At 51.7% G+C, this 13,428-nt stretch overlaps 5 protein-coding genes across 5 annotated transcripts; 3 read left to right on the top strand and 2 right to left on the bottom strand.

Annotated features, from left to right (window-relative positions):
* Nucleotides 1-720: 720 nt before the first annotated feature.
* Nucleotides 721-2,635, bottom strand: CCM_03898 (aspartokinase; the record flags this gene model as incomplete). Its single annotated transcript, XM_006669046.1, has 6 exons — nt 721-818; nt 881-1,823; nt 1,878-2,202; nt 2,267-2,347; nt 2,408-2,502; nt 2,546-2,635. The coding sequence occupies 6 exons, from the start codon at nt 2,633-2,635 to the stop codon at nt 721-723; spliced, it is 1,632 nt and encodes a 543-aa protein (XP_006669109.1).
* Nucleotides 2,636-3,923: 1,288 nt separating this feature from the next.
* On the top strand, nt 3,924-4,344 carry CCM_03897 (uncharacterized protein; the record flags this gene model as incomplete). The annotated part of the gene is made up of 3 exons (XM_006669045.1): nt 3,924-3,972; nt 4,020-4,163; nt 4,259-4,344. The coding sequence occupies 3 exons, from the start codon at nt 3,924-3,926 to the stop codon at nt 4,342-4,344; spliced, it is 279 nt and encodes a 92-aa protein (XP_006669108.1).
* A 656-nt stretch (nt 4,345-5,000) lies between these two features.
* On the top strand, nt 5,001-6,065 carry CCM_03896 (uncharacterized protein; the record flags this gene model as incomplete). The annotated part of the gene is made up of 2 exons (XM_006669044.1): nt 5,001-5,039; nt 5,079-6,065. 2 exons carry the CDS (start codon nt 5,001-5,003, stop codon nt 6,063-6,065), a joined length of 1,026 nt encoding a protein of 341 aa, XP_006669107.1.
* A 1,854-nt stretch (nt 6,066-7,919) lies between these two features.
* On the bottom strand, nt 7,920-10,452 carry CCM_03895 (cephalosporin C regulator 1; the record flags this gene model as incomplete). Its single annotated transcript, XM_006669043.1, has 3 exons — nt 7,920-9,708; nt 9,761-10,361; nt 10,443-10,452. The coding sequence occupies 3 exons, from the start codon at nt 10,450-10,452 to the stop codon at nt 7,920-7,922; spliced, it is 2,400 nt and encodes a 799-aa protein (XP_006669106.1).
* Nucleotides 10,453-11,022: 570 nt separating this feature from the next.
* Nucleotides 11,023-12,964, top strand: CCM_03894 (protein yop-1; the record flags this gene model as incomplete). Its single annotated transcript, XM_006669042.1, has 6 exons — nt 11,023-11,062; nt 12,049-12,153; nt 12,210-12,307; nt 12,370-12,585; nt 12,663-12,784; nt 12,844-12,964. 6 exons carry the CDS (start codon nt 11,023-11,025, stop codon nt 12,962-12,964), a joined length of 702 nt encoding a protein of 233 aa, XP_006669105.1.
* Between the last annotated feature and the right edge of the window lie 464 nt (nt 12,965-13,428).

Raw genomic sequence — 13,428 nt, 5'->3', positions numbered from 1 at the left:
GCGAGGGTGGGCTGGTCTTGCGGCAATCGTGTAATCATGAGCTTCCCGGGCAGCAGTGGAAAGTATCTGCTATCGTCATTCTGTCTGAGATATTTTGCTATGTTCGTGTTTTGGGGAATCTGTCCAAAATGCGGAGAGGTGGGCGCGGTCTGGCTGGCTGCCGCCCCCCCCCCCCTGTTACATGCGTCACAGGCGCTAGAGATCCTTGAAGTCTGGACCAGGGTCCAGATCCAGATATTGGACGAACCACGACATCATTTTCCCTCCGTGTATTGGCATGTGCGATTCCAAATGGAGTTTTCAGCGGAACGCTATGACTAGAAAGTGGGCAATTATTGGGTGACTTAGCATCTCTTTGGTGGATGTTAAGCTACACGTCGTGACCTAGAAGCCTTGTCCCAACAGTACCCTGTATGATAGAGATAAAAAGGAAGCGATGGCATCCTTTTCTGCAACTCGAATAAGAAGCATTGCCCTCAGTGCTATACTCGACAAGAAGCAGATATTTTTATTCCCCCTCATAGCTGGGGTCTATGTGCGTGTGAATTATATCTATGTAACGCTAGTAATCGTGCCAGGACGACTGCACAAAGTATGTCGAAAGTGTGTAACCCAGTTTATCCCATATAACTCTTCGAAATGCGTCGATGGCGCAGTCCGCGATAGTAGACGCGTCAAGTCGCGTCTGCATCCCCGCCCTGGCCCGTAGAAACTGCCTCTCTAGTCTAAGAATGTAAAAAGATGCGTATGCAACACATTCATTGCCCGGGTGGCGTCACGGGCATCAATAACGCATGAGATATTGATTTCGCTCGCACCTATCAAGGTATCAGCTCATGTCCTCAAGATCGACCGGCGTTCCAGTGTCTACAACACATACCTTGAGAAATCATTTCCAAGTTGACATTGTGCTCGCCCAGCGTGGAAAACATCTTGCCGGCGACGCCGACCATGTTCTTCATATCAGCGCCGACCAGACTGAGAATGGCCATGTCCGAGAGCACGCTCACGTCGCCGCATTCCTCCAGGCTCTGCTTGGCGCTCGAAAAGGCCTCGATGCGGGTGCTGGCCGAGTGGATGGCGAGCGAGACGTGCACCTCGGACGTGGAGATAAGGTCGACCGAGATGCTGTGCTTGTTGAGGATGGAAAAGACGCGCGCAAAGAAGCCGTGCGAGATGGAGCGCTTGTTGGAGTGCACGTTGATGACGCTGATATTGTCCTTGATGGTCACGGCCGTCGGCCGTTTCGGCGGCTTGGGCAGCCCCCCGTCGCCGCGCGCGGCGGCGAGGTGCGCCAGCGACCGCGAGCGGTGTAGCTGGTGCGAGGCGGACAGGATCGGGTCCGGGATGACCACGGTGCCGGTGCCGCGCGGGTTCTTGACGTTTTTGATGCGAATCGGGATCGGCGGCGTGGCGCGGATGACCTGGTCCATGGTGAGGTGGTGGATGACCTCGGAGCCGTAAAAAGTCAGCTCGGCGGCTTCCGATGGCGTGATGGAGGTGAGAAGGCGCGCCGTGGGCACCTTGGATGGATCGGCCGTGAAGATGCCGTCGACTTCCTTCCAGATTTGCAGCTCCTCCGCTTTGAGGCTAACGGCGCAGAGGGCAGCGCACAGGTCCGTGTAGCCACGGCCAATGTCGCCGTCGATTAGGCTGCCGGGTACGTTGCCAAAGAAGCCGGTGACGACGGGTACCTTTGTGCCGCAGGTGCTGAGCTTCTTGTGAAAGGCGTCCACTGCGGTCTTGTAGAAGTTGGCATCGAGAGGGTCCGCGGCCTCACAGTGCAACACGTCGCTGAGATCTACGTATTCCGCGTCGACACCCTGCCGGTTGAATTAGTCGCTGATCCTCTTTAGCATACGGACACGTCAACATACGCCGTTTTGCAGCACCGCCGTCATGGAGAGACAGGCCAGTTTCTCGCCAAAGCTAATGACGCGGTCCTTGGAGCGCGCATTGATCTCGAGGTTGAATCTCTTAGTCGCAATGATATACTCAATGAGCTCCTGGCACTCCACCTCTATACGGGCCACGAGCTTCTGGCGTAGTGCGGGTTCGCTGACGTATGCTTCCGCGGCGGCGATGTGGTCTTTGCAAATGTCGTTGATGAGCATCTTGGCATCGTCAATGTGGGCAATCTGCTCCTCCTCGGCGTTTGTGGCGGCGCCGACGGCCTTGAGCATGGCATACACGCCAAGTAAACTGATTGGCAAGTCAGGACCGGGGGACATTGTCGATTTCGATGGATAATACAGATCTGACTCACCGGCTGGTGGTGCCCTCGGCCTTTTTCCCCGTGCTTCGCGCAGAACATACTACCACTACTCGATTCCATGACAGGGTTGCCCTGTACAAGACTGAGTTAGTACGTGTTCTCGTCATTGCATGCATGTGGTTGAGGTCTCACCTGACAATATCATGCGCAATCTTTTGCGTCGAGAATGAGTTAGCGTCGAGGTTCTCCTGCTCACAGGCGATGTGGTTCTCACTCGAACCTCGAACCTGCATGACCGCATCGTGGTTATACCACAATACTCCGACATACCTTGTCAGGGAATTTCCCAACACTTGTCCCGCCGAATTTTTGTACAACCCAGCCCAGCTCGGGCGAGTTGAAGTGTGAGTAGCCGCTCATGGCTCTTCCGTGCCCTCGGGCAGTGCCTAATCCCGGAAATGACAGCAGTCGAGGCAAAGAATCGGATCGTTGGAAGCCGGGGCAACCCAGAGAGTGCAAATAGGCCCTCTGCTGTTGCTTTGCGTCGGCCCGTTGATGAATTGAGCCTGCCCGTTGGTGCCGACTTGCTTGCGGCTCGTCGCTGCAGTTTTTTTTCTTTGCAGCAGCACGAGTTCACACACAGTGGTCTCTACTCGAAGCCCCGCCAAAGTGGTGACGACCGAGGAAGCTTCACAGAAGGGCCGAGGTTGGGAGTAGAGAGGAATTGCGATGCAATGAATGATGGGGAATAAGAATTGAAAAATGCTGTCATGTGCAGAAACAAACGGGGTCAAGAATATTGATAGCCAGAAATGGAAATCGAGTGTCGACTCACAGACACCAGGTAATAATATGAGTGAAAAAAAGATCGGGTCTCCGGAGCCGGAGGTTGAGCGCCGGGTGGTATTCCTAGCAGTACCTAGGTACCTTCGGTTGGTAGGTACTAAGGTACAGGTAGGAGGTAGTAACTACCTACCTATGTACCTACCCAGATATCTATTAGTACCTATAGTGGGGTAACAGAAGTCACGCCTATTTTATAAAATACGCTATATCGTTAATATTAATACTCCTTTTCTAATATACTATTTTATAGCTAAATTACGCCTTTTTTTAATATAATATTAGTTAAGCCTATATAATTAATATAAGATATAGTTTTTCTATTTTAATACTTTATATACTATTTATTATTATTAATAACTACCTAAAGATAATAAGGTATTAAATTAATTAAGTAATTAATAGCCTTTTAATTATAATCCTCTTAGTACTTAATAATAGCCTTTATAAGGTATTATAAAAAGGCTATATTCTTCTTAAGTAACTTTAGCCTTAAGTATTACTTATTAATTATATATTTAAGTATATATTATATATTTTTAATAGGATTAAGATTAGGTAAGTATACTAACTACTATACTAAACTAATACTATTACTATTAGCCTACTTAATTAGTAATTTTTTTACTATTTAAGCTATATAAGTTAGTATATTATTTTAAGTGAATATATAACCTAATTTTATAATAGTAGGTAAATTTTCTTTTAAGTGTTATATAAATTACGTGTTATATAACTTATTCCCCTAAAAAAGGCGTGACTTTTGTCCCCCCACTGTAGTTAGGTTTGTAGACGCTGTGGGTACCAGGACAGTTCTGACCGAACCGTCACGATACAACCCCTCTGCCCGTTGTCAACTGTCAACATGTGCACAAGAGGGGTGCATTCCGTTATTGCATTGATGAATTGTCGCGGTGCGTGTAGCAATCACAAGCCACTCGTGCTCTGACTACCTACCTAGGTACCTTAGTAGTCTTGGGCACAAGTACGATGGCGCAATTGCTCTGGGCTCCCCCCGAGTTTTTCCCGCCCGCAATGTCTCTTCATAGAACTCACCCACCACCTTACCCCGCGCCTCCTCCTCTCTCGAGCACCGTTAACAAAAGTATGCCAGCTGCGCCAAAGATCCATCTTTGTTCGGGGACGACGATCGGCCTCTCTATACCTTTTTGAGCACCTTTTACAGTAACGACGTCGCAGCTCTAGTCATTGGCATCGGCTCTGTTGAAATCCCCGTCAAACTCGGGCTGCTGGGACCGTTCCCATTTGATCGCGATGAGGCATGAGGCATGAGGCATCACGAGTGAATATAATTCGTTAGCATCAGCAAGATGTGAAGCTGTGAGATGGCAATAAGCAATAGGGGGGTCGTCATCGCCATCCTTCATCAGACGCCGATGGGCCGACTCTCCTTCGCTCGAACGCATGAGAACCAACCAATCAATAGATCCCAGGAAAGGTAGCGTTGTGAGACTAGTCCAAACCATTCATAGACGCAGCTCTTCCCTTCGTTTGTTTCCCAGAGGCGGTCAAGGCAATGTTTCATGGCTTGCGTAGCAGGCTGCCGTACAACATCCTGTCGTGCCACCAGATCAGTCTAGCGAAAATCCAATTCAGGCCATCGCTGCGAAATACAAAGCAACCTTCTCTGAGACACGAGGTAATATTGGTGTGACAACAGTATCAGGTACGTCAGCCGTGGTACCAGGCGCCACTTCTGTACACCTTCTTATGAGCCAGTCATCTTATGAGCCAGTGATGCTGGTCACCAGCTTCACCCGCTGTGATACGAGACGCACTATAAGTCATCAGATAGTCCCATCCCAAGTTCTCCCTCATTCTTTAATCATTCACAATTTTAACTGAAAAGCGAGACCCAGACAGCTTTGACTTTCTCAATCCTTCACAACGTTACAATGTCCAACATGAAGACCACTCTACCATGTCCCGCTTGGATCTACTCGATCGATTCCAACGTACAGTACGTTCACTACCCTCTATCACCACCAGCTCCTCCCAGTCATGCAGCTTGTCATGCCACAAATTGATTCTAACAAGAGCTTCCTCTAGCCGTGCCAAGGATCGATCGTGGTTTGGTGACGACTACCAGACCATCAGCAGCGTCCTGGGCGTCAAGTATGCCAGCACGACGCTGAACAGCGCCGTCATCGGCATCGGCACGGTCGATCTGCCCGTCAAACGCCGACCGGACGCGCGCGGTAAGCAGTCACACGCGGTGCTGCGGTTGCGCAACGTCCTCCACGTGCCGAGCTGCCTCTGCAACGTGATCGGGACGTCTCTCGGCGACAACTACGTCCTGCGGCCCGGCCGCGACGGCACCCGCGAAATCACGGACAGCAAGGGCCGTTCGGTCGCATACTTGCAGCCGTCACCGCAGCAGGCCCCGTGCGGCAACACGCTACTTCAGCTGCGCCTGAGCGGACCCCCCATCGGCCCCCGCGTCGGTCCGTCGCCCTTTAAGCCCGCGACATCGTACAAGATAAGCGCGTGGTGGCACGACGATGAACGCGAAAGGGTGCTGCGCCTGCTGGGCACCGCCGGCAGCACCAAGTCACTGGTCACGCGGTCCGCCGCCGCCTCCTTTAACGCGGAGGAGCGCGCGTGGATCAAGAAGGCGCACGGCAGCATCTGGGCCTTTATGCGGGCTCACAAGCTCCGCGGCGGTAGCGAGGATGACGCCGCCACGGCGCGGCACATTATTCGGTCATTTACAGAGCCGGCCAAGGTGGCCGCCGCCGCTGCCGCCGCCGCGCAAAGCAGTGTCGACAGCGGGCTGGGTATGGACGGGTCGGTGGTGGGGAGAGGCATCGTTGCCGAGGCTGACAAGCACTTTGGGCCGGCGGAACTCGCCTGGGTCCGGGAGAGATACGGTGACGGGCTCTCCTTCATGGTGAGTCTGCGACTGAGGTTCTTGGAGGCCGGTGACGGGCGCAAGGCCAACAAAGTCGCTGCGATCCTTATGTCAACCACCTCCGACACGGGATAATAAGGCGGGGGAGGGGGGGGGACAGGGTAAGTTTCTCTTTGTTTTTGTAACTTTGCTACAGCCATAAATATAAAAACTCCTTTGAAAAACATATCGACCAAGACTAGTAAGCAAGTACGAATCTATATCTCAACTTGGTGAAAGTCTGCTTCGCGAACAAGCTAACTAGGTGTTCGTAGTAATATACATCTTAAGAGAAAATATCCATCAAGCAACAAAGTTTCGACCCCTCCCCAAAGAAGGACAAAGTACCTAGGTATAGAACCGATAACTGCTTTTGCCTTTCTTTTACGGGAGATATCTATGCTAGGTTGGTGTATTTACTCCAGTAACGAACGCACTGGCAAAAAAATGGTGGGCACCCACACCTGTCTGTCTGTACGTGGTGCTCTAGCACGTCTGTTCGAAACACATCCCCCAGCTCATAAGAAGATCTTTGCTTCAGCGGCGGTCTTTGAATTTTTTCATAAGAGATGAAGGTGGCTTCGAAGCAATCCATTGAAAGGCGTCACTCGCCTACTGTCGTTTGGCAGCGGCCCAACCTTCGCCTTCACCGGGAGTTGACCATGGCACTAGAGCAATAGCAATTTGGCAGCAGAAGTCTTTTAAAACTGGCAGGCCCCCACACATGGGCGAACTGGGCTATTTTGCGCTATAATATGCTGTTACAGAAAGTGTTCGTCCTCATCTGGCTCTGGGCCAATTGTAGGCTGAGGTGGCTGGGGCTTTTGCTGTGACCGTATTACTTCTTCACCCGCGTTTTCGTGTATTGATCAATTGCCTGTTTCCCATCCCAGTGCCAATACCTAGTGAGCATCACCTTTCGCCCGTCAACACCAAGCACAGAGCTCCGCACACTCTCGTAGAACTTTCTCAGACCCGATTTCCAGTCCGCCTTTCGGACAAAGAGAAGGAGGGGCTGAAAGAACACTACCGTGACGAGTTCCATTTCCTACGCGGCCACGGACTCAGCATCTACAAGGATGAGGATCGCAAAAGAGGGCTGGCAGATCATACGCCCGATGATGATGCATGATGAGTACGAAGCGAGTGGATTTATCGGCTCGGCGTAACTGGGTAACTAGTATGCCACATTGACGCCGATAGCGCAATGTTTCCCTTGTCTTGAAAGCTGACAACAGTGTTTCAAGCGATCCGCTTCCGCATTTCTCAAGCACGACGAATCAGTCGGTCTGATTCAAGCTCGTCATTGCCAGGAATCATAAACACAACTCCATCTCGCGGCCCGCATTCCTTTGTAGCAGCTTGGCAGCCCTATCGGCAAGCAGGAACCACTATGGCGTCCTACTTGAATGGTATTCCCATGTGGCAGTAAGACAAAACAAAGGCGAGTCTACGCATGCAGATCTTCACGTCAACCGTCGTGCTCTTTTAATAATGTGACTGGTCACCCAACATCTAGTCCTCTCCACAATGTATAAATCCAAAAGACGAAGTATTTTGGTATTGAATCAACTGCTGCTGGTCTGAGGACCAGTCTCGACGCCTCTAATCATTAGACAAGATACTTTCACAACATAGACAGACACCCGAAGATAAAGTCAGCCACCACAAAGACTCCTCCCAAAAAAAAACAAATATCCAGTCGCCGATTAATACACAAGTATCCCGAGGCTGCACGGGTACCATAGCCAACAACTCATCCGAAAAGACCCGTCGCGCGTCAAATTGACCGCACATGTAGAATTCGTCATGTAGCTTCGTGCCCTCGTTAAGTCATCTTCCCAATTACCTGCCTATAAGTGCATAGTTGGGGTATTCATTCAACCAGCCATAAACGCCAACCCCAATGCCGAAACCATGCGCCAACCGTATATTTGTTCCATCCCCCCTCTAGGCTGTAAGCTCGCCGGCCCCCATCAATGTCGGTGCTTCAGATTCGGCAAATGTGAATTTGTGCATAGGAAAGTCCTCCTCTGGTGTTCGGATGCCGATTCCGCTGTCGTCGTGCGCGTCGTTGTCTGCTGGCGGTTGAGACAATGCGCTAATGGTCTTGCCATTTGCGCCATTATTCGCAGGCGGAGGGAACGGCGCACGGCCGGGCTGCGATTGCGACAGGTTTAGTTCTTCACTGGCGTGACTGTATCGAGAGTTCTGGCAGCTGGCCTCCGTGCCAGCTGCCCCGGCGTTTGGGATAGCATGAGCGCTAGGGGAAGCCTTCTGCTTCATGAAGCCTCCCTGCTCCGCAATGAAACACACCATTTCATCAACCCACGTCTTTGTTACCCACCATGACCCGAAGCTCTTGCCTTGTGATAGTGTGAAGTCGCGCATCACGGCGGTGCCGACACGCTCTACACACCACACAATATCGGCATGAGATGCGTAGGGAAACTTGGATGGTAGTACTCTCAGGAAGTTGACCCATCTATCCAACACGTTCTGACCTGTGGAAGCTGCTCCACCCTCGTTCTCTTGACGAGGGTTGCGGCTAGCCGCGTCACCATAGATAGTGAGCACCTCAACCTCCCAAGGGACGTTCACAGGATCCAAGAGATCACGCATTTCGTGAACAAGCAAGTCGACAACATCGTCCATGCCGCGTGTGGGCACACACTCCGCCACCTTGCGAGCGCGTATCATGGTGATCCAATCAACATACATCTGGTCGCGGTTGGCAGGGTTGGAAAGCATGTTGGCGGCAGCGTGGGCTGTCAAGTTGACTCGTAGAGCGCGGTCAATCAGACCAGCAAAGAGAGCAGCAGGCGCCTCCTTGGCGGAAATAACGTGCTGTGGTTGACCCTGGAAAGATTCACGAATGTGTGGCACAATACGTTCCGAGATATTTCTCAAAGTATCAAGGACTGGCTTAGGCACCACCTGCAAGGTCAAACCAGAGATAATGCGCATCATGCGTTGATATAGAACATAGTCGCAACCCTCAATCCAAGGGGCAATCGCCTCATGGCTAAACAGCTTCTGTACGGGCATAGTAAGTGTGCCCTGGAACGATGTATAAAGGTGAAAGAAGGTCTTTTCCCTGCAGTATCGAATACATTCGACAAGAGAGGTGCAGTGAGATCTGTACAGTGCGGAGAGCGATTTGGCGGCGTCGGGGTCGGTTCCCTGAGGAAGGAATGCCTCGATGACAGGAAGGCCGAGGGCTTCAGACTGCTCAAAGTCATCTTGGTTCATGGGAGGGAATTCAAGCTCCAAACGGGTCTTGGTTGAAGTGGATTGAATGTTGTCAATGCTGGCGAGGTCCGGGTGGTTGTATAAGCTGTGCGATCTATCGGCAACCTGGGTGATCGTCTGCTTCTTTTGGAGCTCCTCTGAAGGTTGCGAAAGCATTTCCCCACGTTTCGAAATGGTCGATGGCTGTGACACCGTGTTTTGAATCTGGGGGAAGCTCTTGGCTTCGGGAAGGGCTCGAGGGGGTTGGGGAACTTCGATCAGGTCGAGCTGGTCCTCAGCAAGAGCGAAATTTACGTAGTGATATTTGGACTCTCCGCGAACACCTAGACGACGAGTCTTGAGCCCCGGGAATAAGACGCGGACGAGTTTTCCGAAGCTGGCGGGGTTCAGAACCGTGATTCTCTCGGTTGCGCAACGGGAAGCATAGTTTGCGTAGACTCGGCCGCGGGGTACGGAGCCTTTGCCCTTGGTACAGACAGAATTAATCCTAAACAAGGTCAGTACAATTGGCTAGTGAAAGATGAGAACAATGTTGTTACCAAAGCATGGCAAACACCTGGCGAGTCCTCTCCGAGTTGGGGCCGCGCTCGTTGCCATGAAGTTCCGAGGCAACATCTTGTAGACCCCGATGTCTGTTGGCACTAAAGAGCTGCCGCATCTCAAGCTCGTTGTTTGCGCTCGATCGAGCGGGCTTGGGCACGCCAGCCGCGAGAGCCATGGGGTCGGCATCATCACCATCGTCACGATCGAGCATCTGGCTGTCGCCTTCGGTAAAGCTGGCATTGGGCCCAAAGTGGTCGGCAGGGAGGGGATTTCTGGGTATCCCGTGAGTATGTTGGTGCTGATAAGCCATGTGGTGCATATGCGCAGCCATGGAACCGTCCATGGAAAAGTCATGGTTGGCCGACTGCATGTGCGTTGCAGCTTGAAGAATCATGTCCTCGGGGGACATTTGCGGAGCAGACATGTCTTTGGGGTGGGGGTGCTCGTTATGCATCCACTGGCCACCATACATGGCGGCGGCATCGGTGAAGCCAGAGCCGTCCATGTTGTGTTGAGTCGTGACACTGTGAACGGAGGCAGTGGAAGCTCGGGATTGTGGTCGCTTCCGGGATTTAGCAGCGCGCGCTGCGAGGGTTTCTAGAAAAATACAAGTAAAATTAGACTGCATTCTATTTTATGTTTTGCAACTTCTTTGGAAGAGGAAAGTGGCAGACATACCTTGGTCCATGCCGGGACGTTGTATGCTGGTGTTGATGGATAGGCAAGCTAGCGTGGGACAATAAACATTGGCCGGTTGTTGTTTTTTTCAGGGTGCCCGACAGGAAAATGGCCGGTGAAAAAAGCAGGGACGGCAAGTAGACAAAGAAAGAAAGAATCGCAGAAGCGTCTGCAGCGCTTCAAGAGTCTCTTGCAGGGGTCACCGGCAGTCTAGGCGCGCAGACGGGTGGTAGATATCGTCAACTGCGAGTGTTGTTGTGGTTGTTTCTGTTGCGAGGCCAACGAGAGGAGAAAAGGCAATGAGCGGGCACGGTTGAGGCAGGCGGTGGCGGGCAGGCAAGGCAAGGCAAGGCAGGCAGGGCTGGGGGCCGAATTGGCCTTTGGTCACTGGCCAGTAATAATGTACTATAACTAAATAATAGCGGGCTGGCTGTGACCTCGAGGCCGGCTGACTGGCTGGCTGGCTTGCTGCAAGTGGACCAGACAAAGCAAAGGCCCAAAACAAAACAATCCTAAGAGCTGGTTAGGTAAGCAGGTAAGCCGTCCAATACATGCATTTAATTTGCCAGAATTCCGCGCAATGGCATTCAGCACTATTCAGCAGGCAATGACTGCCGCTTGTTTTGTTGTGATTCACCGAGCCCAGGCGGGCTCTAGCCCCTGTAACCAAGACCAAGGTATCCGTAGATGTAAACAATCGGCAGGCATTCGAATAGTTATAGATCGCTGGGCTCATAGGTAGCAGCTCATCTCCTCAGGTTACCTAACTTGGTGCCGAGTTCATGACACGTCCTACATATGTATGTACCGTACTAAGCAGCAAGATAAACCCCGAAAAGGAAAAAGACAGAAGATGTTTTAACAAGTAGTAGCAGCTGATTCTAACTACAAGCACACCGGCACAGTTGTGGGGGATACTGGAGCGGTAGCCGCCCAACACTGAAAGCGTTTTACACGCCCATTAGTTTTAAGAGTGGACCGTAATAGACGCCTTAAATCTGCCCTTTTCTTCTTGTCCAACATCGCTCTGATCAGAAACACGAGGCCTTATTAAATCAGAGGTAGAGCAGCAATATCAGCGATACGACTTCTCCAACCTTGCTGGGATACCGTGCGGGGCTGTTGTCGGGAGCTACTGGACGGGAAATTTTGAATCTGCTGCTGCCGTTGTTACTCTCCTCCGTGCGGAGTTACAATCGCAAGTAGCTGAACGTGCCGGCACTGGGCCTCCGGTGAAAGCAAGCCCAAACCGTTCGGAACGGCGACAACACGGTACGGTCGCTCGACGGCGCAAGTGGAGTCATGGTATAGTTCTCGGCAAAATATCGGCTAATAGTCGTTCCATCGCGCAAGAGCAGACGCCACAGAAATACCCACCTTGTCGCATGCCCAATCCCTCCGTTAAGCTTTGTGTAGTCTATACCTTGATGCCACTCTTTTTAGCGTGCCGCCTAGACTTTCCAACGTGTACTACCCCTGCAGAAGTACTTACCCTCCATCAGATCACTGACGTGCGCACAACTGCAAGGCCCCGTTTCAAACCAAGATTGCTTAAGCACACGTCAGTACCTACCTAACCCGGCTTCCCTCAATCGCCATTCTTGAGCGAAGCCACCTACGCTACCCTTTTCGCTCCCACAAACTACCGCTGCTTCGCTTCAACATCGTCGCATCAACCCGCCCCAACCGTCCCGCACCCGTTTGACTCCAGGTACGCCCAGAACATCTCGTCTCGGCCCGAACAAGCTTCAACTGAAGCTCCCATAGCTTTATCCACGCAGCTACCTCCCGCCACCGCGCCAACTGCGAAAATGTCTTCCGCTCAGGAAAAAGCTCAAAACTACCTCAGCACCCTCGATAGAGAGGTCAGTCTCCATCGCTAAAATCATTCAATTCGCTCAGTTGACCTCCTAACCCGTAATTCCAGCTGTCCAAGTATCCCGCGCTGAACAACCTCGAGAGGCAAGCCGGCGTTCCCAAGGCTTATGCCGTCATCGGTGTCGGCGCCCTGTACTTCTTCCTCATTATCTTCAACCTCGGTGGCCAGCTCCTCACCAACTTTGCTGGCTTCGTTATCCCCGGCTACTACTCTCTTGCCGCTCTCTTCACCGACACCAAGGATGACGACACGCAGTGGCTGACCGTACGTTTTTCCCCTCCCCCGCCCTTGAGATCTTCTGATGAGGCATCACGAGATCTGCTTCCGCTAACATGTTGCAGTACTGGGTTGTCTTTGCTTTCTTCAGCGTCGTCGAGAGCTTCTTCAATATCGTCTACTGGTTCCCCTTCTACTTTGTCTTCAAGTTTGTCTTCCTCCTGTGGCTCTCTCTCCCCATGTTCCGGTAAGTTGCAAGGCCACCCCCGATCGATCATGATGATTCAGTGCTGATCTTGACTCTAGTGGTGCCGAGATTATCTTCCGCTCTTTCCTTGCCCCTACCCTTGGTCGATACTTCAAGGGCAACTCTCCCAGTGCCAACCTCCGCTCCAAGGTTGACGCCGCTGTCAACAAGTCCGACTAAAGGAACTTCGCAATGGTGGCATGGTCGCAAATACAATAATCCGTTCGCTGTTCCCGGACCATTGCCATGATGGCAGGCTGTGCACAAGGATAATGATGACGCGGGCGCCTACTGTGCCTACACCCGGAACGCCGGCAACAATGATGGATGAGAGAGTAAAAGCGGAAAGGCTGCATAGTCCCAAAGCCTAATGATTGGAAATGTGTAAAATGAATTTGTACTTTTCTCTCAAATGCAGTTTTGTACCGGATAATGAGCATCAATTTATTTTTTTGGTTAAACGTACCTTCCCTTACACTGGTAATAATACCATGTGAAGGTGCTGAATATGCGCAGGTATGGATCATGCGCAACCATGGTAAGCGAGGAGGTTTGCCTGTAGTACTCCGTACTGTGGCCCGAGCCAGAATTCGTGGAATCATTTGTTCACTGGCACGCACAATCAGTCCATCGGCGATGGATTT

The sequence above is a fragment of the Cordyceps militaris genome (assembly GCF_000225605.1).
Source record: "Cordyceps militaris CM01 unplaced genomic scaffold CCM_S00003, whole genome shotgun sequence".
Lineage (NCBI taxonomy): Eukaryota > Fungi > Ascomycota > Sordariomycetes > Hypocreales > Cordycipitaceae > Cordyceps > Cordyceps militaris.
Note: the sequence above shows the minus strand (reverse complement) of the source record. Positions and strands in the feature narration are given on the sequence as shown.